The sequence below is a fragment of the Aspergillus pseudonomiae genome (genome assembly GCF_009193645.1).
Source record: "Aspergillus pseudonomiae strain CBS 119388 unplaced genomic scaffold BDV37scaffold_43, whole genome shotgun sequence".
Taxonomy (NCBI): Eukaryota; Fungi; Ascomycota; class Eurotiomycetes; order Eurotiales; family Aspergillaceae; genus Aspergillus; species Aspergillus pseudonomiae.
In genome coordinates this window covers 55,580-81,383 of record NW_022476035.1, presented here as the reverse complement: position 1 = coordinate 81,383, position 25,804 = coordinate 55,580, and the positions used below count along the sequence as shown (strand labels likewise).

At 48.9% G+C, this 25,804-nt stretch overlaps 10 protein-coding genes across 10 annotated transcripts; 5 read left to right on the top strand and 5 right to left on the bottom strand.

The window, feature by feature from the left end:
- Positions 1–18: 18 nt before the first annotated feature.
- On the top strand, positions 19–438 carry BDV37DRAFT_284062 (uncharacterized protein; the record flags this gene model as incomplete). The annotated part of the gene is made up of 1 exon (XM_032087431.1): positions 19–438. One exon carries the CDS (start codon positions 19–21, stop codon positions 436–438), a length of 420 nt encoding a protein of 139 aa, XP_031940393.1.
- Positions 439–1,108: 670 nt separating this feature from the next.
- Positions 1,109–3,588, bottom strand: BDV37DRAFT_148218 (uncharacterized protein; the record flags this gene model as incomplete). The annotated part of the gene is made up of 2 exons (XM_032078926.1): positions 1,205–3,588; positions 1,109–1,147 (listed from the first exon to the last, which is right to left on the bottom strand). Exons 1-2 carry the CDS (start codon positions 3,440–3,442, stop codon positions 1,109–1,111), a joined length of 2,277 nt encoding a protein of 758 aa, XP_031940392.1. The 5' UTR covers positions 3,443–3,588.
- Positions 3,589–8,036: 4,448 nt separating this feature from the next.
- On the bottom strand, positions 8,037–8,308 carry BDV37DRAFT_284060 (uncharacterized protein; the record flags this gene model as incomplete). Its single annotated transcript, XM_032087430.1, has 2 exons — positions 8,037–8,244; positions 8,298–8,308. The coding sequence occupies 2 exons, from the start codon at positions 8,306–8,308 to the stop codon at positions 8,037–8,039; spliced, it is 219 nt and encodes a 72-aa protein (XP_031940391.1).
- Positions 8,309–13,804: 5,496 nt separating this feature from the next.
- On the bottom strand, positions 13,805–15,383 carry BDV37DRAFT_251054 (uncharacterized protein). Its single transcript, XM_032082251.1, has 2 exons — positions 14,256–15,383; positions 13,805–14,133 (listed from the first exon to the last, which is right to left on the bottom strand). The coding sequence occupies exon 1, from the start codon at positions 14,741–14,743 to the stop codon at positions 14,477–14,479; it is 267 nt and encodes an 88-aa protein (XP_031940390.1). The 5' UTR covers positions 14,744–15,383; the 3' UTR covers positions 13,805–14,133; positions 14,256–14,476.
- Positions 15,384–16,037: 654 nt separating this feature from the next.
- BDV37DRAFT_147958 (uncharacterized protein) lies at positions 16,038–17,409 on the top strand. Its single transcript, XM_032078925.1, has one exon. The coding sequence runs from the start codon at positions 16,202–16,204 to the stop codon at positions 17,243–17,245; it is 1,044 nt and encodes a 347-aa protein (XP_031940389.1). The 5' UTR covers positions 16,038–16,201; the 3' UTR covers positions 17,246–17,409.
- A 1,149-nt stretch (positions 17,410–18,558) lies between these two features.
- Positions 18,559–20,931, top strand: BDV37DRAFT_147917 (uncharacterized protein). Its single transcript, XM_032078922.1, has one exon. The coding sequence runs from the start codon at positions 18,821–18,823 to the stop codon at positions 20,846–20,848; it is 2,028 nt and encodes a 675-aa protein (XP_031940388.1). The 5' UTR covers positions 18,559–18,820; the 3' UTR covers positions 20,849–20,931.
- On the top strand, positions 20,932–21,324 carry BDV37DRAFT_147920 (uncharacterized protein). Its single transcript, XM_032078923.1, has one exon. It carries the CDS (start codon positions 21,015–21,017, stop codon positions 21,264–21,266), a length of 252 nt encoding a protein of 83 aa, XP_031940387.1. The 5' UTR covers positions 20,932–21,014; the 3' UTR covers positions 21,267–21,324.
- BDV37DRAFT_284057 (splicing factor 3B subunit 5 family protein) lies at positions 21,303–21,676 on the bottom strand (the record flags this gene model as incomplete). Its single annotated transcript, XM_032087429.1, has 2 exons — positions 21,303–21,314; positions 21,434–21,676. The coding sequence occupies 2 exons, from the start codon at positions 21,674–21,676 to the stop codon at positions 21,303–21,305; spliced, it is 255 nt and encodes an 84-aa protein (XP_031940386.1).
- Positions 21,677–21,822: 146 nt separating this feature from the next.
- Positions 21,823–23,818, top strand: BDV37DRAFT_147922 (tRNA-specific adenosine deaminase). Its single transcript, XM_032078924.1, has 3 exons — positions 21,823–22,121; positions 22,259–22,301; positions 22,379–23,818. Exons 1-3 carry the CDS (start codon positions 21,968–21,970, stop codon positions 23,712–23,714), a joined length of 1,533 nt encoding a protein of 510 aa, XP_031940385.1. The 5' UTR covers positions 21,823–21,967; the 3' UTR covers positions 23,715–23,818.
- Positions 23,819–25,673, bottom strand: erg24B (c-14 sterol reductase). Its single transcript, XM_032078921.1, has 3 exons — positions 25,440–25,673; positions 25,080–25,384; positions 23,819–25,028 (listed from the first exon to the last, which is right to left on the bottom strand). The coding sequence occupies exons 1-3, from the start codon at positions 25,517–25,519 to the stop codon at positions 23,923–23,925; spliced, it is 1,491 nt and encodes a 496-aa protein (XP_031940384.1). The 5' UTR covers positions 25,520–25,673; the 3' UTR covers positions 23,819–23,922.
- Positions 25,674–25,804: the final 131 nt, after the last annotated feature.

Here is a 25,804-nt window from a genome sequence, read left to right as displayed (position 1 = left end):
TCCAATTGAAAGTGCAAAATGAACCAGGAACCCCTATCCCCACCTTCAGAGCCCACGCCTTCCCCCACAACCAACCCGGTCCCCTTGGGCTCACCTCAGCGCACGACCCCAATACATCCTCTACTTCCCGAAGTCCGCGTCCCCGGCGAGCCGTTACCGCCGCACAAATACCACCCGGTTACTTGTATTCAAATTGATGCGGAATCTGAGGACATCCGCGCTCAGCTTGAGCAATTACGTCAAGAATACACATCGCCGGAAGCAGCTCTGAAAGCACAGGAACAGGCTGCCAGAGAAGTAAAACAGAAGATGGAGGACGCCGAGAGGAAACGCGAAGATGTTCAAAAAGCGATGGACAAGAAGATCAAGGAAAGAAACACCGAAATGAAAGTTCTGTCGAAATATCAAGAAGTGAAAGCGTCGGATATCCCAGCTTGAATAAAAGATGCAGGGGAGGTTGCCTTCAAGAAACCGCTCACAGAACATACCAAACGACTTGGGAGTTCTAAGACTGCGGCATTTCTCATCATATTGGGACGAGCCCGGCCGCCACGATGCTTGCTTCAAACTCGGTTATGAATTACCGTTTATTGTTCCGCTGACGGGCCTATTGTGGGTTTCGGTTTCCGTCTATCTACGCCTATTTCCCATCGACCTTGCCTCTTCAACGCTTTCTCAACTTTAACCACCTGATCCAAGAGCTTGGAAGAATAACCCCCTAGCAAGTAGCATGAGGAAATGCCCTTGCGCTGAGTCAGGGAGCTCTATAAGGGAGGGGAAGAAAGAAAGCCATTGGACTGTCCATTGGCTATGGTAGACATCGGTCTTACACGAATTGCGTGTTTCCTTCGAAATCATGCGTTTTGTTTTCGCCAAGGCACTCCTGCAAGCAAATCGAACCATCTCATGGGCATGGATTATAGTTTGGGCTATGGACGGATTCATATTAAAACATCACATCATTGTAATCGGGGCCGCTATATCTTGGCACCCGAAAGTATCACAAACATGAATCTTATCGACATAAGACGTGATAATATCCTCGCATTATTAAAAGTAAATTCGTTGTCCGTTAATCATAAGCCCTTATACTGTGGCTCTAGATTCTTCACAATGTACCCAGAATCTTCACCACGACAGGCAGTATCTAGAAAAGAAAGAGTCAGCGAACAGCTAGAAAACCATAGCTTAGGGCTGAACTTACCTCAGAAGCGTCTTCGATCAAAATCTGTGTTTCATTGACGAATTTCTTCGTCAACAAGTCGTTGGCGTTGCCGAGAAGGCCACCAACTTCGCCGAGTAGCTCTGGGGTAATAACAGGCGAGACACCGTCAATGAGGTCTCTCGTCTCATTGACAAACTTGGGGGTAAGGAGGTTCGTTCCGTTGCCGAGAAGGAAACCGACACCCTCCAGCAGGTCGGGGGTAATGACAGGTGCCACATTGCCGATCAGGCTCTTCGTTTCATCAATGAACTCGCTCGTCAGGAGCTTGCCAGCGTTATTGAGAAGACTACCGACTTGCGTGAGCAATTCAGGGGTAAGGACGGGCGAGATGCCATCAATCAAGCCCTTAGTCTCATTGACAAACTTCGGCGTCAAGAGAGAGTCGGCATTTGCAAGGAGACCACCAACAAGTCCCAGAAGCTCAGGGGTGATGACTGGTGCAATGCCGTCGATCAAATCGCTGGTCTCCTTGACAAACTTCTTAGTCAAGAGAGAGTTGGCATTGCCAATCAAAGTGTTGGTTTCGTCGACGAATCCATCGGTCAGCAAGTTGCCAGCACTGTTCAACAAGCTACCGACCTTCAAGAGCAGGTCAGGTGTCAATACAGGAGAGATCGTGTCAATCAAGCCTGTAGTCTCATTGACAAACGATGGAGTCAACAGGTTGTTGGCGTTGTCTAGCAGCGAGCTGATCTGTTTGAACAATTCAGGCTTCAGCAGAGGAGCGGCCTCCTTGAGCAGGTTCTTGACCAAGTCTACGAAGTCCTTAGTCAGCAGGCTGTTGGCATTATCCAGTAGCGAGCTGATTTCTTTGAAGAGTTCAGGTGTAAGTAGAGGGCCAAGCGAGTTGATCAAGTTCTTGATCTGCTTGACGAAGTCCGCAGTCAACAGATCGTTGGCATTGTTAAGGAGGCCGCTGATCTCCTTGAAGAGCTCAGGTGTAAGTAGAGGGCCAAGCGAGTTGATCAAGTTCTTGATCTGCTTGACGAAGTCCGCAGTCAACAGATCGTTGGCATTGTTAAGGAGGCCGCTGATCTCCTTGAAGAGCTCAGGAGTCAAGAGAGGACCCACTGCAGAGATCAAACCCTTGACCTCCTTAACGAAGTCCGCCGTCAACAGATCATTGGCATTATTAAGGAGGCCGCTGATTTCCTTGAAGAGTTCAGGAGTCAAGAGAGGACCAAGGGAATCGATAAGTTGCCGCAGCTCCTTAACGGTTTCAGCTGTCAGTAGTTGGTTGGCGTTTCCGATCAAAGTATTGACCTCCTTGACAAACTCAGCGGTCAGAAGGTCGTTTCCGTTGTTCAACAATGTGGCAATCTGCTTGAACAGGTCATCCGTAAGGAGAGGGCCAAGTTGTTTGATCAATTTCTGGATCTCATCAACAAAGTCAGATGTCAACAGTTTGCCGGCGTTGCTCAACAGACTATTCAACTGCTTGATCAAGTCTTGAGTTAGAAGGCCGGATCCAATATTAATGAGAGACTTGGTCTGTTCCGTAGTCTTGTCGTCAAATAGATAGGCAAAGTGGTGGAAAAATGACTCGACATCCTTAAGGAACGTTGGAGACAGGAGACCAAGGAGGCCCTGGAAACCATTACCAATGTCCGTCAAAGGGTTGCCAGTCACTCCATCAGGGGTGAGATTCTCCCACGGATTACTTGTGGACGACGCTGAAGAGGAAGCAGCAGTTTTGGGAGCGGATCCCTGAGTTGTCGGCTGTTCGGTAGGCGACGGACTACCCTGAGGCTCCGCTGGTGAGGCAGTTGGAGCAGGAGCATTAGATTCCTGCTGGGTAGAAGAATCCGCAACGCCGGTGGGGATTAGGTGTGACAGCAGGCCGCCATCTGTTTGTTGATTGGCATTGGGACTAGGAGACGGCTCTGGGGCGGCGTTCGATTGTGGAGCGACGTTGGCAGTCGGCTGCTGCTGCTCGTCGTTGGCACTTTGGTGCTGGCTGGGCTCAGCAGTTGGCTGCTGGTTGACATTGACGTTCGGTTGTGGACTAGCATTACTATTTGGTTGAGCAGCAGCAGTAGCAGCAGCAGCATTCGCCTCCGCAGCAGTCGGTTCCGCAGCAGCCGGTGTCTGAGCTATGGGATGTTCCTCAGGAGCCCCCTGTGCTGAGGCATTGCCCAGTGCTGAAGAGGGTTGGGCTGGTGTTGCCAGCGAGGTGCTGGAAAGCAAAAGGGCGGAAACTACTGTTGAGAAACGCATGCTGGGTGTATGCTCTCCACAGGGGATGGCCAGCAATTGACGACTTGAGAGCCCGATTCCAGAAATAAGGAGGCTGCATGACCCCTTTTATGTCTGCAGGTGTGCGGGAATCTACTCCATTCTGCCCATAGAGCTACTGGGGACTACTGGAGTAGACCGAGGGCTAGTCAACGATCCCCACATGTGAAGCAAACTGCGTTGCATTGGTTCTCTCCAGCATTGATGTCAGTGGCAGAATATTTTGGGCCCGATCTGCGGGGGAGATGCCCCTTTGGTGTGGGCTTGATACGACATGTTGATCGCTTGCTCCCCTGTCGACCTAGCAGCACCGCTGCAGGGTCGTATAGTTGATGACAAGCGGAGAAGGTGGCGCGATCTGGATTCTGGAGCAAGCTATGCTTGTCGGAGTGAGCTGTGGATCCCCCGGGTGTGTGAGAGGGACAATCGGCCTTGCGGGGAGCAAATGAGAAGCGCGATAAATTGCGAGTTTGCGTGAGAATCTCTCTTCATCCCCAGATATTGCCTCTCACTTTCGGTTCTGCCTCGGCGATCGACAAGCGCACTTGTTTTCCTGAACCAAGCGAGAATTTGACAATCATCGGGTTTCTCCAATTGACTTGTTGGTTTCCGAAGAAAAGAAGTTCCCTGATTGGGTGCACGGAGCCGTGATAGCAGTTAGTCCCTGACTAGAGTGCATGCCATTGAGGTACGGGCCCAGGCAGACCCTCCTCGAGTACGCCGAGCAGCGGTGAATTGTGGACAACCCACACGGTCCGTAATTATTACTATCGTGTATTAGCTAAGTTAGCTCATACGTACTTCCTTGGTTGGGGTTATTTGCTATACTAACTACTTCGAAAGAGGATTTTCAGGCGCTCTTCTTGCGGGGAACGGAGCAATGCCCCTGAGAGGAAATGCTCGGGAAGATAACGTTCCCAATTGTGGGGGTTGCTGTTCACCCACAATTGTTCACTTGGCATGGGGAAGTAAGTCTGGTATCTGAACTCAACCGACTGCGGTAGGACGCAGGACTCGAGGACGAGAAAATCATGCACGGGAGGTGCGGCTTTCTTTGCTCGGAGATTGAGCTCGGTAGCATGTGAAGTTAGCTTCCATCGTGAGTCAATAAGCGCACGAGCAGGTGGAAGAAGTCGCGCCTCTGTGGGCTTCCTTGTTGGGGTTAATTTATTTTAGCTTGGTGATCGACAGTGGCCATTACGCGGGGTTTGCCTCTTGGTTCCTTTTTTCTCGTCCACCAAAAAGTCTTGTTTTTCGCTTGGGCAGGGGTCTTCGAACTCGACCGAGCCATTCTCTAGTTGGGATCCTTTTCTCCATCCCCGTATATTCATGCTCCACTAACGTACGCGAAGGGATCCACGGCTCCGATAATGAAAGGTGAACATCGAAAAATTTTTTAATTCGGTCTTCGTCTCTTTCCATTTTGCGCCCAGCAAATCTAGTTTTTCAGACTTCTCGAAAAACGTATCCAATAATGCGATCATTTGTGGTATGTACATGCATGTCGAGGTTGGTCTTGGCCTGCATACGGTAGTGCCCGTCAAGAGAGTTAGGACTTATCGCACTGCTTACCAACTAGAGGAAAGTGTCTTGTCCAAGCTTCACTTTGCCCCAATACGATTCATTCACGTAAATTGCTGGAGATCACGCGTGTGCCACTGGATCTCTCCAAGGATCAAGGCGGTTTCTTGGCTTCCTCGTAGCACCGGTCACAACTGCTTCAACCGTCTTTTGGGCATCAAATGACAGATTATGTCATTCTTGACATTGGATAAATTGTGATCCGCACAGGTAACCAAAGTCCAAGGATAGATCTCCGAGACATTGAAGCGGGGAATGAACCGGAACCCTCGGCAGTATGTACCTGGGAAAGTGGAGGGGAAACAGAAGGTTCCTTCCAACTTTCTGGTTCTCGTTACTATTTTTTGTTCAAGTCACTTGACAGGGGTGCAGCCTAAGGTTTCCTTCCGTCTCTACTAGCCTTGGATCGAGATATTCGAGTATGCCGCCGTAATTAATATCAACAAGGTACAACAACGCCACGGGAAAGCTTCGGCCTGCTTCTGCCTTAAGAGGTCCCCTTTGGCGCCCGTTCGCGATGTTTACGCTTCAAATATCAGACCAGGCACAACTTGAGGTCCGAGGATGAGGCTGAAGCTCCCTAGCCCCATTTCTCACCTCAACCTGACAACCATAACTTAGGCTAACTAGTTTACTAAACGACGACTAATTGATATTAGTCAGTTGCTTATCCTTCGGCAGAAAAGACAGCAAAAAGTTTTCGCCGCCGCCCCTTATCCGAGAGAAGATCCCTTCCCATATTCGATTCATCTACGTACGCTGACTACGGAAGACTAGGCCTTTCTATTTAACAGGGATTTCTGCACCTGCGAAAATTTCTAGTCCACACGGAAGACCATGTCTCCATATCTACGCAATATAATTGCAATGTCCACACTGACCAGATAAGAAGGTTACATCAAGGACATTAGATGCATCATGCATCTCAAAAGACCCCCCTTTATCCTTTCTGTGACTATCTAGTTTTCCTTAAGGATATCGTATGGCATACCCTACCATGAATTCTAGTCAATATAAGCCCAACCAAATCCAGGAGTATACCCGATGGAAGTGCGCACGAGCGCCAAATTTTTGGTCCGTTGCTGCTAGGTTAAATTAAGATAGCGAAACAACGATACCAACTAGTTTGCCTACTCTAAATGTTAAGAATTTGCTAGCTAGTTCCACTCGTTTTTCTCTTTTTCCTGGTGCTCTCATTGTTGTCGTTCCTATTCCATTCCCAATGTTGGAACCATGCTGATCCCAAGTATAAGACTTTTCTAGATCCTAAATAGTCTACGGAGTACCTACCTAGTGCAGAGTTTGGTTATCGTTGGGACAATATAATCAACGTGCAGAAATTAGTACAGAAAAACTTTTAACACCCCGAAGTACAACCGACTTTTAGCCATGTGTACTCTGTACTCTGTAGTCCTGAATCTTTCTGGTACGCTTGATTCAAACAGGGGCATATGTTAATGCCGATAGATGCTAGTCGCAAAATTTTCTTCTTGCCTTTTTTCTCTTCCTAAGTTCAATATCCTATCCTGGTGGCTTGTTGCGCAGTTGTTGTAAAGGTGTGACGCTATCTGCAAACATTCGATAGTCACATGTAGAGCCATGCTCCAAGGTGATCATTCACTAACAAATTATATATATTGGCAGAAACCAATTCATTGGTACGAGGCGAGAGTCAAACATTGTATGTTTTTATGGACACGTGACTCTTCTCAACCCTAAGAAAAAGTATCTTTATGACGGCTTTTCGCTGTTATCCATCATCTCTTCAAATTTACTAGCGGTTCATTCAATTATCTGATTGAAGTGTAACTTCTTAAGGTACGTTTTATTACGTGCTATAACCTCAAGGTCTTTTGACCTCTTCTGATCTCACCTCCTTGACCCATAATCCGAGCACCAGGATTGGAAACGACATAGTGACGACCCATATGTCAGCAACAGTCATACCGCACCATCGTACACCGCTGGCGTTATTCAGAGGCTCCATAAATGCCACACCACTGGCTTCTATCCAACAATGTGCCGGATTCATCGCTGTCGATGCCGCACCTGACAGGGTCAAATTGTTGAACTGTGTACACACGCTCTAGCTGCCGAATGATTGTCAAAAAGCGGAATGACATGGATGCGGCTGAGGGTGTGCAAACTTTCATCGTCCATTCATAGGATACCAGGTTGATTTCTGCAAGGAAGAAAGTATAAAGCTAAGTTGACTTGGAGACGAGCAAATTTTGAAGAAATCCATGAGGCCTTGCGTCTTTTTATGCATATGATGGGGCGGTGGCCGTTTCAATGTTGAGTCTATGAGCAGGGATCTGACGTTAGGGTTCTTTTTATCTCTCCTCGAAAAGGTTTACCATCAACGGATGAGAGGTAAAAAGGAATCCGAGCATTTCTCGCTTTATGGCTTCTCTCTCTGTTTCTCTCTCTCTCTTCCACTGCTGTTCCCTCTTTCTTGATGCCTTGAAGCCCCAAAATCCCTTCGCTAGTGGTACCAGACTTGCATAATTATTGTCGACACTCATAATTAAAAATAAGCCTCTAGGTACGATTTGCCATCCTCGTCTCTCGGAGACACTCATATTGAAGACCTCCAGTCTTGCCCTGAAAAAAGCTGAACTCACTGATGAAATACTGGCCAAATATCCCATCGGTCTCGCGACCAAAGTATACATGCCGCCTATTGCGGGCATATATAATTTGCTGTGACTCTTGCTGCAGTGGATCCATGGATACAGCTTGTGGTTGTCGCTCCCGCCAACGATGTGACTGAAGAGCAACAAGCGTTGAGTTTCTTGGTTATCAAGCCGTGCAGTGGCAAAGAAGCAAGTGGATACCTTGAGCAGAAAGACCACTGCAAAGGTGATTATAATATCGAAATATGTGGGCAAGTCGTTGATGTATGCAATCACCGCGCGAGTGATAGAGAGGGCGGAAAAGCACCGCGGAGTTTGCTATTTCCTCCAATTCCAAAGCCACATCAGGAGCTCGAGGTTTAGCATAGCTTTATCTGGCCCACACAGAGCAGGCGAATAGAGGTAAAAATGATATTGTATGCCAACAACTTTGCGCGGATAGTTCCCGACATAAGCGTTTTGGTTGAATTTGTCACCCATTCAGCACGAAGGCCATCCAAAGCGATGCTAACTAACCGTCGCACCTGGGGAATATCTGCACCCGAAAGCGGCCTACCAACGTCGACACTGAAAAGGTCATAGACATTGGCGCAGATACCCCAGCATAAGACCTGGCGTACCAGTCGTGCATCGTCCTCAATAGCATGGATATGGATCAAGAGCTTCTACGCATCTCTACCAGTCCCAGATCCTCTGGTCATTGAGGGTCTGCCATATGCCACGAAGGATTGACGGTCACCGACATAGACCAGCAGGTAGAAACGTGTGCTTTACATGGAGAATGCAATCGAGTGCCCGAGAGGATTGGGTCGCCTAGCTTCGGATCCTTGATTTGTTCTGTGTAGTGATGTTTACGAATTTCAAGTGGTATGCTAGAAGTTTGTCAGGCTGAAGTCGGCTATCTATAATATGTGCCCTATACTATGACCAATGCTCTCCCCGGCTGTTCTGCTCGTTTGTTCATTCTCTTCTAGTAGCATCGCAAGATATATTATCTTATTATTTTTCTTTCTTTCTTTTGGTCACGACAACGATCGCTGTTAAGCTTTGCTCCTTAAGAACAGCAAGAACTTCAAACGTTACCAAGCTCACTTGGCCCTAGAACAGATATCATGGCCGGTCGAGCAAAGCAAAAGTGAAATAACACTTCTATCAACAAATGGCGCCTATTCGCTACCTTTATCAGTTGTGCCGTGGTAGGCACCAGTAACGAGGCCTATAGCCTGAATTTTGGTGTCAAGGATTGCTGAACAGAAAGCTCCCAGTTTGGCAGGTATTAATCCCATATGTATGCACTGAGTCTATTCCTCCATAGTCAAGCACACTGTCATCCAATAGCACTGTGAGCAGTTCGACCTATCAACTACAGTTGTTTCTTTGATTTTTGTGACACTCTTGATCGGATACCTGGTTGCGACTATCCTTGTGGGCAGGGTCCACATGACCTTTGGCCAGAGATGTATTGTGATGATAGGTCCCCTCTGCCATATCATTCCATTCATCGATATGGCGACTCACCCTCTGTACCCCCGTCATGCTGGTTATCTACATGGTGGTGGTGCCCATGTTCTGGAAAGAAGATGCGGCCAGCTTCCGTATCAACAACGCCAGCGGTCCTAACAATGGTGGGGGAAACATGTCTGTAGAGACTATGAAGAGCTCCATTATCTAGATGAAGTCCATTTGGCTCCTTATCTACATGGGCGTACAAAGTGACCCCCTCCTCCAAGCTTAATCTCCGGCAACGTTGGACGAACATATTGGCAATGTGCGTGGGTGGATCGTCGAGTCTATGGTTCATGTTCATCACGGAGACACATACGAGTCTGGTCTGATTCCCACTGGCTTTTGGGCTGGAGTTACGCTCAGGAAGTTTGTCCTTGGCTTTGTGAATGATTGGATAAACATGTCATACCAGTCCTAAAGGTTGCATAGGCAAGTGCGAACTGTGACTTAAGGAGAGCACATCACTATTCAGTTCATCTCGCCATTTTAATTGCCCTTGAGCACATATTTGGGTTGGTGGCGATATTTATCGCGTCTGCAAATGCAGTTCCCTTGTTTGGCTTCTTTACTGGTCCTCTCTTTTCACGGGCAATTGTAGTGGCTATCAAATTGCTCCCTAAGCATTGACATACTATCCGTGACATGTCTCGTGTTGGTATTGGCTGGCTGTGGTGCCGCAGTATGTTGACTCTCTTCATCCAGTAATTGCACAAGTAGAAGATCTGTGACCATTCGCTACCCATTGATCCGTGTATAGACTTCCATTCGTTGCTGGTGCTATCACTGGAGCCCGCGGCGTACAGAGCCTGCAGCCTTTAGTTCTCGCGCTACTAGTCGCCTTGATTGTTGTATGGCTACTAGTTCCACGGGGGAAGGATTAACCTCACGATACCTGGTATCATAGGTCCAATTTCTGTATCGCATACTAGAGATGAAGGAAACTGATACAGTGGTTGGAGAGCCTTGCGAATAACACCAGGGAAGGGACAGTAATGTCTACTTTCCATACATATGACCTTGCAGTAAAAGTTGGTTTCCTTATCCAGGGTTCAACAACATCAGCTTCGAAACCGTACGTGGCAAGCATTATTCAATTCATAGAAAAGTTTCATTAGCGTAGCAATATACGAAGGATATATATTCACGGCGAACTAGATGATTTTGCAAAATTAGTATACTTCCGAAGAGTTATCGTCTATGGGTATAGAGACTTGTATCACGGACAGTATCAGCCAGCGACAACGTATCAGCCGTAAATGTCCATTCAAACCCGTATAAATTTCACACTATGAGCCGCTGCTTCTCGTACTCGGACCAATCCAGGCTCTGTAACGGAAAACCACGCCTCCAGAATGGCAAGAATACTCTGTCCCAGAGATGGCTGAACCTCTAATATCCTTAGCCAGATGATGATGTCAGCCACCTTCTACAACTAGACTTCCACCCTTGTCGATATCAATCGAATCATGATGAATCTTTACTAGAATCCAATCGACGATGCCATACCGAAGGAGGCCCGTGTATTATTCCAGTCCACGAATCGTCGCCAACCGCGAAACAAACGTCACCATGGAGTTTTCTCGAAAGCGAACACAATCACCCCGTCATCGAGGTACTGAACGAGTTCCCATGACCACAGACTCAAGCTGGCGATTGGACTCCTGTGGCTGCATCGACTGCATGTCATTCCATACCACTAACAATCCTTCAGGGTGGCAGTCAGAGAAGCTCTGTCGTCGTCCATAGACTGTGCTCGTTTGAGCGCATGACATTGGTTAGAATAACGGCTCGAGCAACAGGCTACCTCTCAACAGTCTGTCCACAAATTAGTGACAGCTGAGCCTGTTGTAAAGTTCGCGCGTCGTGACTCGATGGTCCCTGTGGAAGCGAGAGCTTAGCTTCATCGCAATGACACCATTATGCAGCGTAACGAACTGCGTCGCCATACTGATACCACAGTCTTTGAGAAATGCGCCGAAAGCGTCACGTGGAAGTTTAATTGTTGGCTGGAAGGGACAACCAAGGCGTTGTGAGCTCAGTTGAGGAACTTTTATCAGCTCTAGGCATCTCGCAGTGATACATGTTGATCTGCGAGTGGTGATCTGCGCGGGCTAATCCAGCTAAGTCCAGGGATAGGTGGCGTATGCTCAAGTCTTGCAATGAGTATAGGTTGAGATGGTGGTGGCTCCAGAATCAATTGAATTTATGGGGCCAAGGAAGTACTTCTAAGCGATCGAGGGGCTGCATGATATGCCACTATACATTTGATGATTGGTGAGCGTATCAAGATTTCAGGCGTCTCTTAAGCCTATCACGTGCGTGAGTTTTTGCTTTGTCAATTACAGGAAGTATCAAGGCTGTTCAGGTTGAGGTTTACTCCGTAATACCGTATGTAGTACTCAGTACTCAATATATATTCCTCACGTTTTAGGGTTGGAGAAAATTAAGTAATACATGCCCACAGGTAAAATACTGGAATTCTTCATCCCGCATTAATTCTACCAAATTCTCTAACGTACTTCTCTCTAATTTTTCTTTCGTCCATGTCCATCTATGCTTAACAACTTATGTCATGGTTGTACTGCAGAAACCCCGCCACAATACCGGCGTGGCTGATGTGGCAACGTGACAGAGGCGCAGTAGTCGGCCATCTCCGAAAAAGGGATATCTTTAGTCGCTACCAGGTCATATGCGGTGCTCGTACGCACTTACGGAGGTGACACTCTTTCTCATAGGAGGTTAATTCTCCCGAGTCATAGTCAAGCAACTTTATAGGCGCTACGCCCTACTTTGCTATGGAAGGGCGACAAATAACGGTCAAATTTAGTTGCAGTGTGTCGCAAAAGCGTGGTCCAAGCTGACGACGCTGGTTGCCTTGCTGCACAAGAGTTATTTACTTCCTAGGCTGCTCCTGTCGGATGCCGATTCCAACCGAGAATGCGAAACGGTCTGGCATCATCTGTCAATTTTTCGCCACAGCTTGTGAGTGCTCTCCGTGCGTTGAACCCGTTGCTGGGCGCGTGCTGATACCGTAGCAGCATGTCATTATCTGACCTCAACCCATCGCCTTTCAGGTGCAATGTTTCTGCCTGTCCTGTTGAGTCGTCTGTGGGGAACTGTGCGACAGGCTAGTGGGTTCTATTTGATGGCAGATATCAAAAATTTTTGCTCTCAACCCTTTTCAGCCTAACCCGGTGTGGTCGAATCCCACCTACCCCCAGACGTTTCCGCGTCCGCGTGCAGCAGATCATGGGGTCTATTGACTGAAAGGAGCAGTACCCGGCATCCAGGATATTTACCTACTTACCAACCCGGGCCTTACAGCTCCGCTCACTGCAGGAGGACGAACTAACCGGACGAGCCCTACTTAATACGGAGTAGGTATGTGGTGCAGCACTGACCCAGGGAAAAACGCGAGTAAAGCATGGGTGCAGATCGGAACATAAAAGAGAAGAAAAGAGAACTGACGGAAGTGCAACCGGACAACCCTCCTTTTTCTCCCGTGCTTGTAACGGAATGGCATCTTACGAGTGCAGACGGTAGTTCGAATGACTTCCACATCTAGTAAAGTCTAGATACAACCGTGAACGAAGCTCAGTCCAATGGTAGGTCGTAACAGGGATCTCAGGTGCAGCGCAGTGAGCCGGACTCTGTCGCCATCAGCGAATCTGAGGCCTGAACAGGCACCCTTCCAGCTTCCGAAGATTTGTTAGGCCCTTTAGCTCGCCCCACGAGGACTCGACCCGCGATTCATCAGGTGAGATACTGGGAATTTTGTTTTTATTTTCACAGTCAATTATAAATTTCCCCCTTATGCATTTTACCCTTTCTTTTCCTCATTGAACGTCAAATGTGGAACGAGACATGGCGGAAGACGGGGAAAATGGGAGGGACAAAGAAAGAGGACGATGGTCAAAGGGCTGTTTTAAGCTACTGGATATGGCAGGGCTCATCCCGCTTTGTAGTACAGATGGAGAGGTCATTTCATTCATGATTGTTTGGGAATTAGGTTGAGGGGCATGGGTTTGGATTCGCCTAGAACCACGGATGATACACAGGTCTCCCATGGTCGAGTTGCAGTAGGCAAAGTAGACTCCTGGCGAGCATCCATGCAGTCTGCAAGGTAAGATACTCTCTGTACCATGCTCACAGAAGGACAGGTGCAGGTATGTACCATATGCGATTCTACACATGTACTTTGTGTACGGTACGGATTAGGCCTTTGGGCAATTGTTGTGCGGACTGGTCAAAGCTCTGTGGAGTCTTTCTTCGGGCCCTTTTGGTCCGGAGACGACGTCATCCTGTTTTTGTTGCAGCAGGTTGAAGAAACATTTCTTTTGTTGTTTATTTTCTATTTCCTTCTCCCTGCTTTCTTGCTTCATTGAAGCGAGTTTTATATACCGTATGAAAGGCGGACTTTTGCGTGAGGGTAAGAAACAAACCCTAATGCACGGCTGTAACAAGTGGCAGATAGACTTTTCGGCGAATTTCTCCGCTTCCCTTTCCCTTCAATTCTTTTAAGAGTATTATTCTGGCCTGAGGTACTTGTTTTCTTTTCTTTTTCTTTGTTCCCCCCCTTTTGTTTCTATACATCTTAATCATTGAATTTATCATCTGTACCTTTTTACTTTTTTTTTTTTTACTTTTTTATTTTTCCTAAATTCTTATTATTTCGTTCGCTTATCGTCTGTATGACTCTCAAGGCTTTGCGTCATTCACAACGCTTGCCTTCGGATGTACTATTAAGTTTGAATTTCAGCAGAAGGGCTATACTTGGAAATGCACATCCCAGCTGAGCATAAGCGACTAACTTGTATCCACCGGTGGCGGAGACTGTTCACCAAAACGAGTATCGGATGATCTTCACACACCAAGATGGAAGTGGGGTGGTCCTCGGTGGGAAATGCCGAGTTTCGTTCAGCGGAATGTTCAAAGGGACAGCTGAAACAGGTAGAGTTAAGACGATTTTATATGACGGTTTTTGTATTTTCCTCCTAGTCACTTTAACGCTGGACGACCAGAACCATCGACTCCCTGGAATATGATATCTGATGTTGGTGACCGTTACATAGGACATCCTTAGTCAGATCTGAACAAAGATGCATTTCACCCAAAAAGTGGGTCTGCATTGGGGCTTAGCCAACCCTCCTGCGATTGGTATGTTTTCTTTACCACATTCAGTCCTTACCTCGTATGGACGGAGTACATCTGTCGGTATGTATGTACAGGATACCTACAGCATACATGAATTCATACATTGCACCATACCCGACTTCGGTACAATCTGCAACTTCTACCAAGAGGGTGGTAGCGACAGCCCAAATCTGGATGGCTTATTTGGCGCCCAAAGGTTACAACAGTAGTCTCTACAATGTCTTTCAAATTCAATCCTAGAGCATGTCGGCTGTCGTATCTGTGTGACGTTTCCGGCGTTGGGAAGCAGGCCACATCCGGACATATTTCCTCTCTTGATAGAATTTAAATCATACATCCATGCATACATGCATACATACATTGAGTATTGTACAGTCACACACATTGACACTTCTATTGGACCCATCCACTTGATCTTTGACACACTTGACAATGTATACTGGACTGAAAATAAATACAATATAAATAATAGCACTGAATCGAAACTAATCACAAACTAAAAGAACAGACTTTCCAGCCAAGACTTGGGTGGAAACTAGATGCGAGTTCCAATCGTCTGACGGACGTGGGAACCATTCGAAACTTCCCAAATCAGGTCCGCCTCAGCCACACTGTGTCTTTTGGCGCTTCGGATCAAGGCCCTGAAAAGGGTCTTCTGCTGGATTGTCGTTGCGCGTGCTGGAAGTATGTATTGTACTGATAGATTACCTGCTGTACTGCGTAAAATAACTGGGACTGACATGTTTCTGGGTCAATCCATCCATCAACTCTCAACTGCCAGGCTCCACTTTTTGCGACGATTCTGGACACATGCATGCTGCTAACGCCCTAAACTCCAGCGCGAAGGAGGGTACCAGCTGAGATCGGACGGTGAATCCGGAGAGTGGCTACATTTTGTGCTTCTGTGTGTATGTATGGACTCGTTCCATACGATCGGGTTTTCATGTCTGCATGAGAAAATCGCCGGGCATCATAGCACCTATACGCTCAGACCAGGTAAGCAAGTCGTAGAGTACGGATACTCCGTAGACTGAAACGAGAAAAAAAAGGCTCTTGCATTTCTGTAGAAAGTATATCAACAGATAAGTGGTGATTCATGATTATTCCTGTTGGTTTTTTTTTTTTTTTTTTTTACATGATAGAGAGGGTTACTCTATTCTTCTTAAATTCCTTTTATTTTCTTACCATTTGTCTTTGCCCTTAGTGAGACCCTGTATAATAAATTTGAAAAGCAACTCCATTAATACACCCTATAATATATTTTTTTTTCTGATCTCTCTTGTGTTCAGAATCACTGACGGTCACCCTCTTCTCTTTCCCATTCGGGTCAGCCCTCTCCCGCCCCTCCTCGACGCTTCTCTCTTCGCCCTCTCTCTCTCTCTCTCTCTCTCTCTTACGCTCTCTTTTCTCGACCTCTGCGTCTCGCCTCTTCTTCCCCTCCATTCTCGTTACCGCTCTACAAAAAAACTTTCTTTCATTTACATTCTTTACTTTTGTCATTTTCTCTTCCCTTCTGCGCGTTCGCCCACACAGTAATTTGGACCTCTCTACTTCCCATATCTTCCCATCCCACTCCACTGTGACCAGTACTGTGGGTTTCCTTACTATATATCTTGACAGACGGTCTCCATCTACCCGGTCAGGCGCTAGTCCAATTTTTCGTCCGTCAAGACACTAGAGACCGCTCTCAACTAGGTATCCCACCTTACCGCTGGAGTCATCTACTATATCAGAGAACCACTTACTGTGGGCGGATGTCGCCTTTATGAACGTTGTGCCTTCTTTTTTCATTTCTTTATTATAGCTCTGCCAGTCTCTTGTTATTTCATTTTATTCAATATAGTATCATCATCGCAGGGTCGCAATGCCGACGGTCCTGCTACCGTCATCGGCCGCTGCCTTTGCGCCGCGGTCTTCACCGAATGTGGTGTTGAACACCAAAATCGAGCCATGGCTGACAACGACATTGAAACGAGTCAGCCGAGTCAAGCGACCTTTAAACAATGTGACGCAACATACGAAGTGTCTAACGGAAACCTTGTCCTCGCCAAACGCTATCTGGACCCTGTGCTCCATGATGTTCCCCAAGGCCCCCGAAGCAGAGCTCCGAAGGGACGAGAACCCATGGGTGGAGGCGTTCTTCAACTACCAGATGATCCATGTCGAGGCATATGTGGTGCATGTTGATATGGTATCTCGAAACGAGGTCGCATTCAAACTGACTCCGGAAACAATCGAAGCTTTGGTCGACTTTCACAAGGAGATTTACTCCGTTGACACAGCCGCAAGTACCTGGGACTGGTCTGAGAAGGAGAGCCAGTTGAAGAAATTACAGGAGGAGTTTGTCCAGGCTGCCAACAAGTTCGTCTATCGCACCAGCGCGCAGGCACTGGAAGGACTGGAGGAGGACGGTGCAGGTGAGCTGCTTGGGGGCCGGGGTGAGGAAGCAAAGTCCGCGATCACCAGCCTGTTCGTTCCGTTGCTTCCTCCCCCTCCACCCGTGGTCGACGTGCTTCGTTCGACACCTGTTCTCCCCAGTTCCACCGGGCCAGAGACATGGTGGCACGACCCTATGCAGCAACCTGTGTCGATGGATACGTGGAAAGTACTGCCATCCAGCCCAGCCACGGCCAGTACAGGAGATTCTAATCCGAATATATGGACCAGCCTGAACAACATGAATGAGTTCTCGTATGCTTCTCCGACACCGTCCTACAGCCAACCGTACACCACTGCTCCTTACAATGCGACGCAGTATTATAGCACCGCTGCCACGTCCGCTGCACTTGCCGCGCTCCCATTGCCAAGCATGTTGGTACAGCCCTGCAGCACAGCGGCGAATATGCTCGGGTTTGGGTGGGGGGATCGATACCAAGACTTTGCGCTGCCGTACGGGACAACCATGTAATACGCCCATGGAACCATACACTTGACGTTGATGGTCTCCCTGACTTCGCGTATTTTTGGTTTAGATCCCAGAGTCCCTGTCTACAAGCCCCATCTAGCTCGTTTGTACCCTTCGAGCCCGAGATACACCTACCAGAACAACCGGGAGCACTATACCCGCTATACAGACAACAGACTAATTGGCATCAGTGACGGCGTTACCATTGACGATTCTGCGACCATGATACTCCACTTCGTTTGCATGACCATCAAAGAACATAATATCTTCTCTCTTTGCAATTGTGATTACTTTGTGTTTGTTTGTTTTTTTCTTTTTCTTCGAGCCAGCGTTAGCGTTCCGTCTCTCCTTGATTCTTTCGGTTTTGTTCTCTTGCATGAAGAAGCGGCGGGTCGGCTATCTGTTTTGTTTGTTTCATGAGAATATCCCATTGTTCAGATCCCGTTTTATATGTCATGAAAGACCTGGTTAGCCTCGCGGCTTGGGATATGATTTGGATGAGAAACGCTCGCTCTGTTTTCTTTCGTCGCCGCATCCGTCCAAGATAGCTTGATCGATGGTGCTATGGCTGGGCCTAGACGCCTCGTTCTCTGTCCTGGACACCCTCTTTCTGGTACAGGCTGCCAGACTGGTCATCTGCTAGGTCAGATTGAAGAGGTATTGATTGTGGCGCTGCGAGTTACGTTATCGTTACGTTCGCAGGTTTTCTGGCAATACAGACCACGTCGGCGTCGATAGAACAACGGAAGTTGGATTACTCGCTGGCCCGGGAAGGCTGTCCGTGACAGGCGCCCGGTGTTAGCTGAGGACCGTCGGGTCTGTGACCTTGATGGGACTCATTCCTGCGAGTGAGCCAATCTCCCTTGGTCTGTTTGCGCGATGTGGACTGTGTTTGCCTATAGGGTCATCTCCTATCTTCCAGGCTGGGTTCTGAGTACCTGGATAAGCTCGTTCCAACCCCTCTCATTGAGTGAGAGGTGCGGGGCGAGAATCGGATGCTGGTATAGTCTTGCACTTGTTGAGGCCGGTCCCTCGTTCTGTTCTTTTGTCCCTGACTGTCGTTATTGTCGTACGCATTGATCCTTTGAGCATTATGTAACTAGTCTGGATAACATAATTTGAAAAATTGCAGGACTAGCAGAAGTGTATGGTCTCTTTGCTGGTAGATATAGTATGGTACAAATGAACCATCCTAGTATTAATACTCTGTCGTATGATCAGAATTATAATAGCGAACAGTATAATAGTCGTCATGATAGTCATTCTGGACCTGGCTTTTTTCTTGGTTCTGCCGATCACCAATGACGTCACGGTCTGGGGAATCCGCCTTGTCTTCTGTTGCCGGACATCACGGCGACTTTCTGGAACAGGCTGCATGAGTTTTGCTGTTCACTAGTATTTACGTATCTGTATATCCATTGAACGAACTGTGATTTTGAATTGATTAATTACGGACTACTGTTGGTGACAATCAGCCTCACAACTTGCATCAACCCTCGATCGACAGCCCACCTGTCGTACAACCTGAATACGTACATCCAAAACTCCACCGGTGATCAACCTCCCCAAAGAAACCAAATGGCCGCCCTCCAAGAAGCCCTCGAATGCCTCGCCCCAATAACCTGGGACGACGTGCCCACCGACCCTTCCGCCCTTCGCGCCTACATCAACGACCTCTCCACCAAAGCCCACCTCGTCGTCAACTCCGTCCCAGAACCTCCTCCATCAACCACCGCCACTCCTATCCACAACGTCAAACCCTCTCCCGCCAGACTCAACACCTCAGACCCAACCCTCCAATCCCTCCAACAACAATGGAGCAAACCCATCAAGGTCTCCAGCACAAGAGACAACCCCCTCGACCTCCACATCCACAAACTCCCCGGCAACGACGGCAAAGGCCACTGGTTCGGTCGTCGCAGCGTCCACGAGGGCCTCCCATTCTCCACATGGCAGGCGAAGCTGTCGAGCGAGATGACCGAGACGCTGAAGGCGAACCGCAAGCGCATGAAGCACGGCCAGACGCCCGACCAGTCGGTCCGCGGCATCGGGGCCGAGAAGCAGGTCGAGACTATTGAGGTGAAGGATGAGAGTGGGGGGAAAGTGCTGGGCCATGTAACTGTTTTTCATGTTTCGGCGCAGTTTCCGAAGCCGACGACGCCGAGGGATTTTGTTACGATGATTGTTAGTTGGGAGGTTGGGGTTGAGCAAGGGGGACGTTTTTGGATGATGATTTCGAAGCCCGTGGAGCATGCTGATGCGCCGCCTTGTCATGGATATATTCGGGGGCAATATGAGTCTGTGGAGTTTATTAGGGAGATTCCGGTTACGAGGGGAAGTGGTGGTGATGGCCAGGGGTCTGGTAATGGGGAGACGGGGGCGGCTTTGAAAGAGAAGCACGGAGGTGATGTTAAGGTGGACGAGGGGCCTGAGGAGACCAACCCTGTCGAGTGGATTATGGTGACGAGAAGTGACCCTGGAGGTAACATACCTCGGTGGATGGTTGAGAAGGGTACGCCGAAGAGTATCTGTTCGGATGCGGTCAAGTTTCTGGATTGGGCTTGTCGTGATCCCAACGCGTCCGCCGAGCAAGGTATGGACGATGGTCGCATGAGAAGGAGAAACAGCCTACATACGGCTGGCGTGCAGGAAACTGAAGATAGTGAGATCAGCGATTCTGAAATTTCGGATACCGAGGTGGAGCATCATGGTCTCATTGCCAGCTTTGCCTATCTACTCAACGCTGGATTGGAACGATACGCCCCCCAGGCTGTGCTGGACTATATACCCGGCCACTCACGCCATTCATCAGGAGACATGTCTGATGTGACTAAAGAGGACGGAGAGAGAGCGCCCCGATCCAGTGGGGATCCCGCTCCACAAAGGGATGCAATGGAAAAAGATAAGGATGATGCAAAGTCTCAGCTTTCGCAGGACAAAGCGTCCTCGATAAACTCCGGCCTCGCCACCCCAATCGAATCTGGACACCTCGATATCTCCGCTGCGGAGTTGATGAAGATAGAGAAGAAGGACGGCAAGCTAACCTCGCATGAGAAACAGCTTGCTAAGCTAGCTCAGCGTAAACGTGAAGTCGAGACTCACCTGGACCGAGTACGAGAAGACATCAGATCCCTCCATCTACCATCCCGCGAGGAAGGGTCCAAGAGAGACAAGGCATCTGCAGCTGCATTGGCGGCCGCCGACGCTAGCAGTGACAGCAGCAACCAGCGCCAATCGTCAGAACTCCGCTCGTCGAGCAGTCCTAACTTAGCTCATCTTCCAAGCAGTCGCGACACAGCGAAGATGCACAAGGTCGCCTCGGGCTTATTCAACGAGGAAACCAAGCTCCTCAAGCAGCTGGGGAAGATCGAGAGGCATCAGCTCAAGGAGGCATCAAAGATTGAGTCTAAACAGCGCAAGCAAGCAGACCATGAAGAAAAAACGAAGTCTCGAACGGAGATTGAGATCTTGCGCCACGAGAACGACCATCTGAGGAAAGAACTAGAGCGGCTTAGGAATGAGCGACGACAATGGCTCGAGCTGATCGCGTCCTTGCAAACTGAGAACACCCACTTGGCGGCGGCAGCTGGAAAAACGGAAAAGTGATGTTATGTTGGAAGCTTGATGTGTACATGTAGTTTTTGGTATACGGACGATCTTGCATGGCTATGTTTCGCATATGTATGAGTTGTTTTATTCGGACACCCTGTGGATGCATGCCCAGTCCTTTCACTAAAAGCATGGAACCGACGTTCTCGAATCATTATAGTACATGGTGATAAATCAACAAAAGTCAGCCCAGAGCGTACAACTGATAAGCCCAGTTCATCCCACCGAGCCGTCTAAGATACTCCGTAACTCCCAAGCGACCAAGCGCAACAGTAAACGGACCGCATGTCAGTTGGCATCAAGCAGTACCAACCCAGCACCGGCGCTGATAATGAGTTCAACCCGCCAGCCAGCCATCAAGCAGAGTCCTCGCCTCAGAGAAAGCATTATCGTCCGTAAACCTCGACAATCATAATAAGACTATAGCTGATAGTCACCCGTCGCAATCAATTCACTCCTGCGTCTAAAACCCCAACAATCAGCACTCACTCACTCACATACAATCCCTCTTACTCCATATCCCTCTACCCCCTAAAAAAGGGAGGGAGAGAAAAAGAGAGAGAGAAATACGAGAAAACTCACCTCAGGCGGATTCCCAGCCCCCCTCACCATCTTCTCGATAAACATCGCGCGCACCTTCTCCTTCGGCTCGCCCATGCCAACAGCCATATATGACAGCATCGGCGGATGCCCAATATACGAAGCGTAGCTATCCCGGATTATGTTCGACGTCCATTCGTACTTGGTCGTGTCCGCGTGGCCCGTTCCCACGTACCGCGCCTGCATGGCCTCGAGGTTCTGGAGCGTGCGCAGCTTGTCGGCCATTTTGGGCGATTCTGTCCGGTGGTAATATCTGGGAGTTGGAGGTGAGGGTGGTGGGGCGGTTGTAAGTTGTTCTGGACTTGGTTGGTGGTTTGGTGAGGCTATGGGTTTATCGTGATAGCTTTCTTTTATCGGCGGATTTATGTCTGGGTACTATGAAATCACGTGATAAAGATATATATAAGAGATTTTGTGGGGTATGATTGTATCGTGTGGTATTGTGACGGGGTCTTTCATTCTTTCTCTGTTACTCTTTAGAATTTGGTTATAGAATAAGAGAATCTGCATCCGGATATGGAGGAGTCAGGCACAAAACCGCCGTTGGCATGTCGGATTGCGCGTCTGGTGCATGCGCATTTCGATGGCTTGCCTGCGCGCAGTAAGCCCAGTATTCGGCCTGATGGGACCAGGGAGTGGATTCCTATGTCGGGCATTGTGATTGTGAAGGGTATGTAGTTTCTTTCACTATTTTTTTTTTCTTTATATTTGTTTGGAATTGTATCTTCTTGGTGTTTTATTCGCTGTGCTTGCTTCGTGATGTATAATATGTAGTATGGCGAGGATCTAACAATGCCGATCTATCAGGGGAAGGTACACCAGATGAAGAATTGACTTGTGTGGCTGTTACGTAAGTTTCCACTTCTATCTCACTGAGATACAAACGAAGAAGAAAAAAAAGGTAGAACTACCACTAACGAGAAGCAGATCCGGCGCAAAATGTCTCTCAGCGTCCCAAGTCCCCCAAAGCAAAGGACTAGTGCTCCACGACTGGCACGCTGAGATCCTTGCTCTCCGCGCATTCAATCACTGGCTGTTATGCGAGTGTCGGAGTTTCATTGCCCAGGAACGGGCCTCATCTGAGAACGATATAGCAACTGAGAAGAAAGAGGATCAGAAAGAGAAAGAGAAAAAGCCATGTTCTCCATATATCCGACGACGAAAAGATTCAGCGGTAACGTTGCCGCCGTTTGAGCTCAACCCGGATCTGAAAATCTACATGTACTGCACCTGTGCGCCATGCGGAGACGCTAGCATGGAACTCTGCATGGCGGCGCAGGAGGACCCAACGCCGTGGGAGGTTCCCACGACGACGCCAGATGGTGAGCACGGCGAGCTTCTAGACGGCAGGGCGCATTTCTCGCGACTGGGGATCGTGCGGCGGAAGCCGTCTCGTGCGGATGCCGAGGCTACGCGGAGCAAGTCGTGCTCGGATAAGTTGGCCTTGAGGCAGGTTTCGTCGCTGTTGTCGTTTGAGAGTAGTCTGCTTGTGGCGACTACGGCGAATGCGTATCTCGAGGGGGTTATTATGCCCGAGGGGGAGATCAGTCGGGTGGGGTGTGAGAGGTGCTTTGGGGAGGATGGGAGGATGGGAGAGCTCAAGGGAAGGGTTTGGTCGCCCGGTGGTGAGGAGGCAGTGGACGAGCGAAGAGATGGCTGGCGGTTTCGACCGTTTAGGATTCTGTCGGTTCCTGCTGGGCTCGTCGAGGAGCTTTGGGCGTTTGGGAAGTCGGATCCCACGGCTGCTTCGAGGAAAAGTAAACCGGCGGTGATTTCTGCTGTTTGGGCGGCGGCTTCGTCGGTGTCGGTTCCTAGTGTGGTGGATAATGGCGCCAAGTCGTTACCTAAATTGGGTGGCTCTCAGACAGGCTTGTATGAGACTATCATCAACGGGGTGAAACAGGGGAATCGGGCGTCGGAGCCCTTGGCACGGGGCGCTTCTGCGTTGTCCAGGGCGAGGCTATGGGGCCTATCTAAAGAGATTGTGCAATCTTGCGTTGAAGATCAGGATCAGGAATCTGGCATCGAGATCGGTGTGGAGGAAGGGCTGTTGTCCTTGGGACTGGATGTGACAAAGCGGATTACTGAGGCCCCGACATATCGGGAATTCAAGAAAGAACCTACGGTTCTGACAGAGTCACTCCAAGCGCGGAAGAGTGCGATACGAGACGCTAGAAGAGTATTGGGTGGATGGATCCCCAATCCAGGGGACGAGAATTGGGGATTGGAGGTGCTGATTGATCCCAAGAAGCGGAAGCGTTGATCCAATTGATGGAATTTATGGCAATGAATATCATGACCTGGCTCTATATGATGTACATATTAAAAAGTAATAGTTATGAATACATAGAACGAAGCGACTGGAGTGGATCCAGGGTCTAGTCCAAGCACATCACGAACATTTTGGTCCACGTAAACAGAAACATTATTAGGAGACCCCCAACATAGAATACAACGCGCGCGGGATCCGACTAGTAGATACCGGGGACGATGCGGCTGCGGACAAGAGACGTATAGCGGTTCCAATCAAGACCGTACTTCCTCTTGCACTTTTCTTCGTCGCGTCTCTCGCGATGGATAAGCAGGACACCGAAATAGACCAAGAAGAAGTAAGTGTAAATCATTCCCCAGCCACGGACCTCAGGGGTCTGTACAACCTGCTTCTGCACGTCGCCGGTCTGGGTGATGCTTTCGATAATGGTATAACCGGCAAATCCAGTGGGCAGCGAATACGACCACGACATCAGCCAGTCACCCAAGTAATTGATATGACGCGCCATTCCCCACCAGCCGGAAGTCATCAGCTTGGATCCACTGGCCGTCTCAATGTATTTGATATGCTTCACACGGGGGTCATTGGGGTTTGTACGGAAACGGTTCTTCTGGTTGTTGGCGCCACGGAAAATCGAGTATCCCACGCCAGTTACGGCCAAGATAAGTAGGATGCCCTGCAGACCCAACTCCAAGGGGTAAACCGCGAGATACCGAGTTTGGAAATTGTAGACGAATGGGACCCACACCATGTCACCGAAAGAGAGCATGAAACCGAATCCATCCATGATCACGTCCATCGTGGTTAGGACAGCTGGCTCCATATACAAGCCATCCAGAACATAGAAGAGCTGGAATGCGGTGGAAAGAACGATCGAGTCCGTCACATAGCCATACGTTCTGTACTGGCGGGCAATGTTGGACAGGTTCAGTATATTCCACCCAAGCAAACCGGGCCGCATCTCACACCATACTTTTATGTCAATCGTCCGTGAAGCCTCACTGACGAAAGGAATAGGCAACTTCACCCGAGGATTAAGCTCCCGGCCGATGAAGAAATCATACAGGGCATTGCCAGTGTGGCCACCCGGTGCCAATTGTCTAAGTTCGGGGTTGAGTTGACCTGGCGCGGGGACGGAGAAGCTCCTCACATAAACAAAGACCGCAATCGCTGTGCAAATGATCATATTTGCCGTAATGACCTGCACGTAATTATCCCAAAGGAAGGTCCACACGACGAAGTCCGCACCGTCGACGTATGTGCCCAGAGCCAAACCGGCGAGGATTAACACGGCGGTGGGGAAGGCTGTAAATGGGTCAGCCGATATCACTCAAGCATCCAACATCAGATCCATACCATTGAACTTGTATCGAAGTCTTCCTGTGCAGGCTAATTCCGTACCCTCGACCTCGTCGCCGGGTAGGAACACGTTCAAGGCCAGGCTGAGGAGGTAATAGCTCAACACCCACAAGGTCACACGAGCGTCGAAGAACCCTTTAAGTCCATCTTGTGGCCAGTTAACCTCCTTCTTCAATTGATCCAGGGACAAGGTCGACGGATGGAGCAGCGAGGGAGCAGGACAGCCGGATACATCGTTACAAAAGAAGGTGAAAGCGTAGATGAGAGCTGGTAGGAAGGTCACAAATGCAAACGCGCCGGGGCTGTTGGAAGGTCAATTGATAGGTTCCTGGCTGCGACACTCTTGAAACAACATACGGGCCACAGAATTCATAGCCCCGTTTTTCGGGAACGGGCTGTATTGGGACTTTAGTCTTGGTATTCTTCTTGGGCGCCATGATGCGACTGAAATTCGGGACGTCAGAGAATGCGCGATCCAAGGGGTCGCAGATATGCCAGAGAAACCCACAGACAAGACTGTAGAAGAAGTAGGAAGCTGTGGGCTTCTCCAATGGCAGGGCAGCAGGTATTTATCTGTCGGTAGAAGAGTGTTTGTTGTAAAAAGAAGGTCTGTCGTCTGAGTCGGATGTTTGGTGGCCGACGGGGGCCGCGGGCCCTTTTTGCGTTTGTTCCTTTTTGTTCCTTTTGTTTTCTCCGCAGTTCCAGTGGATTGTTGGAGAACC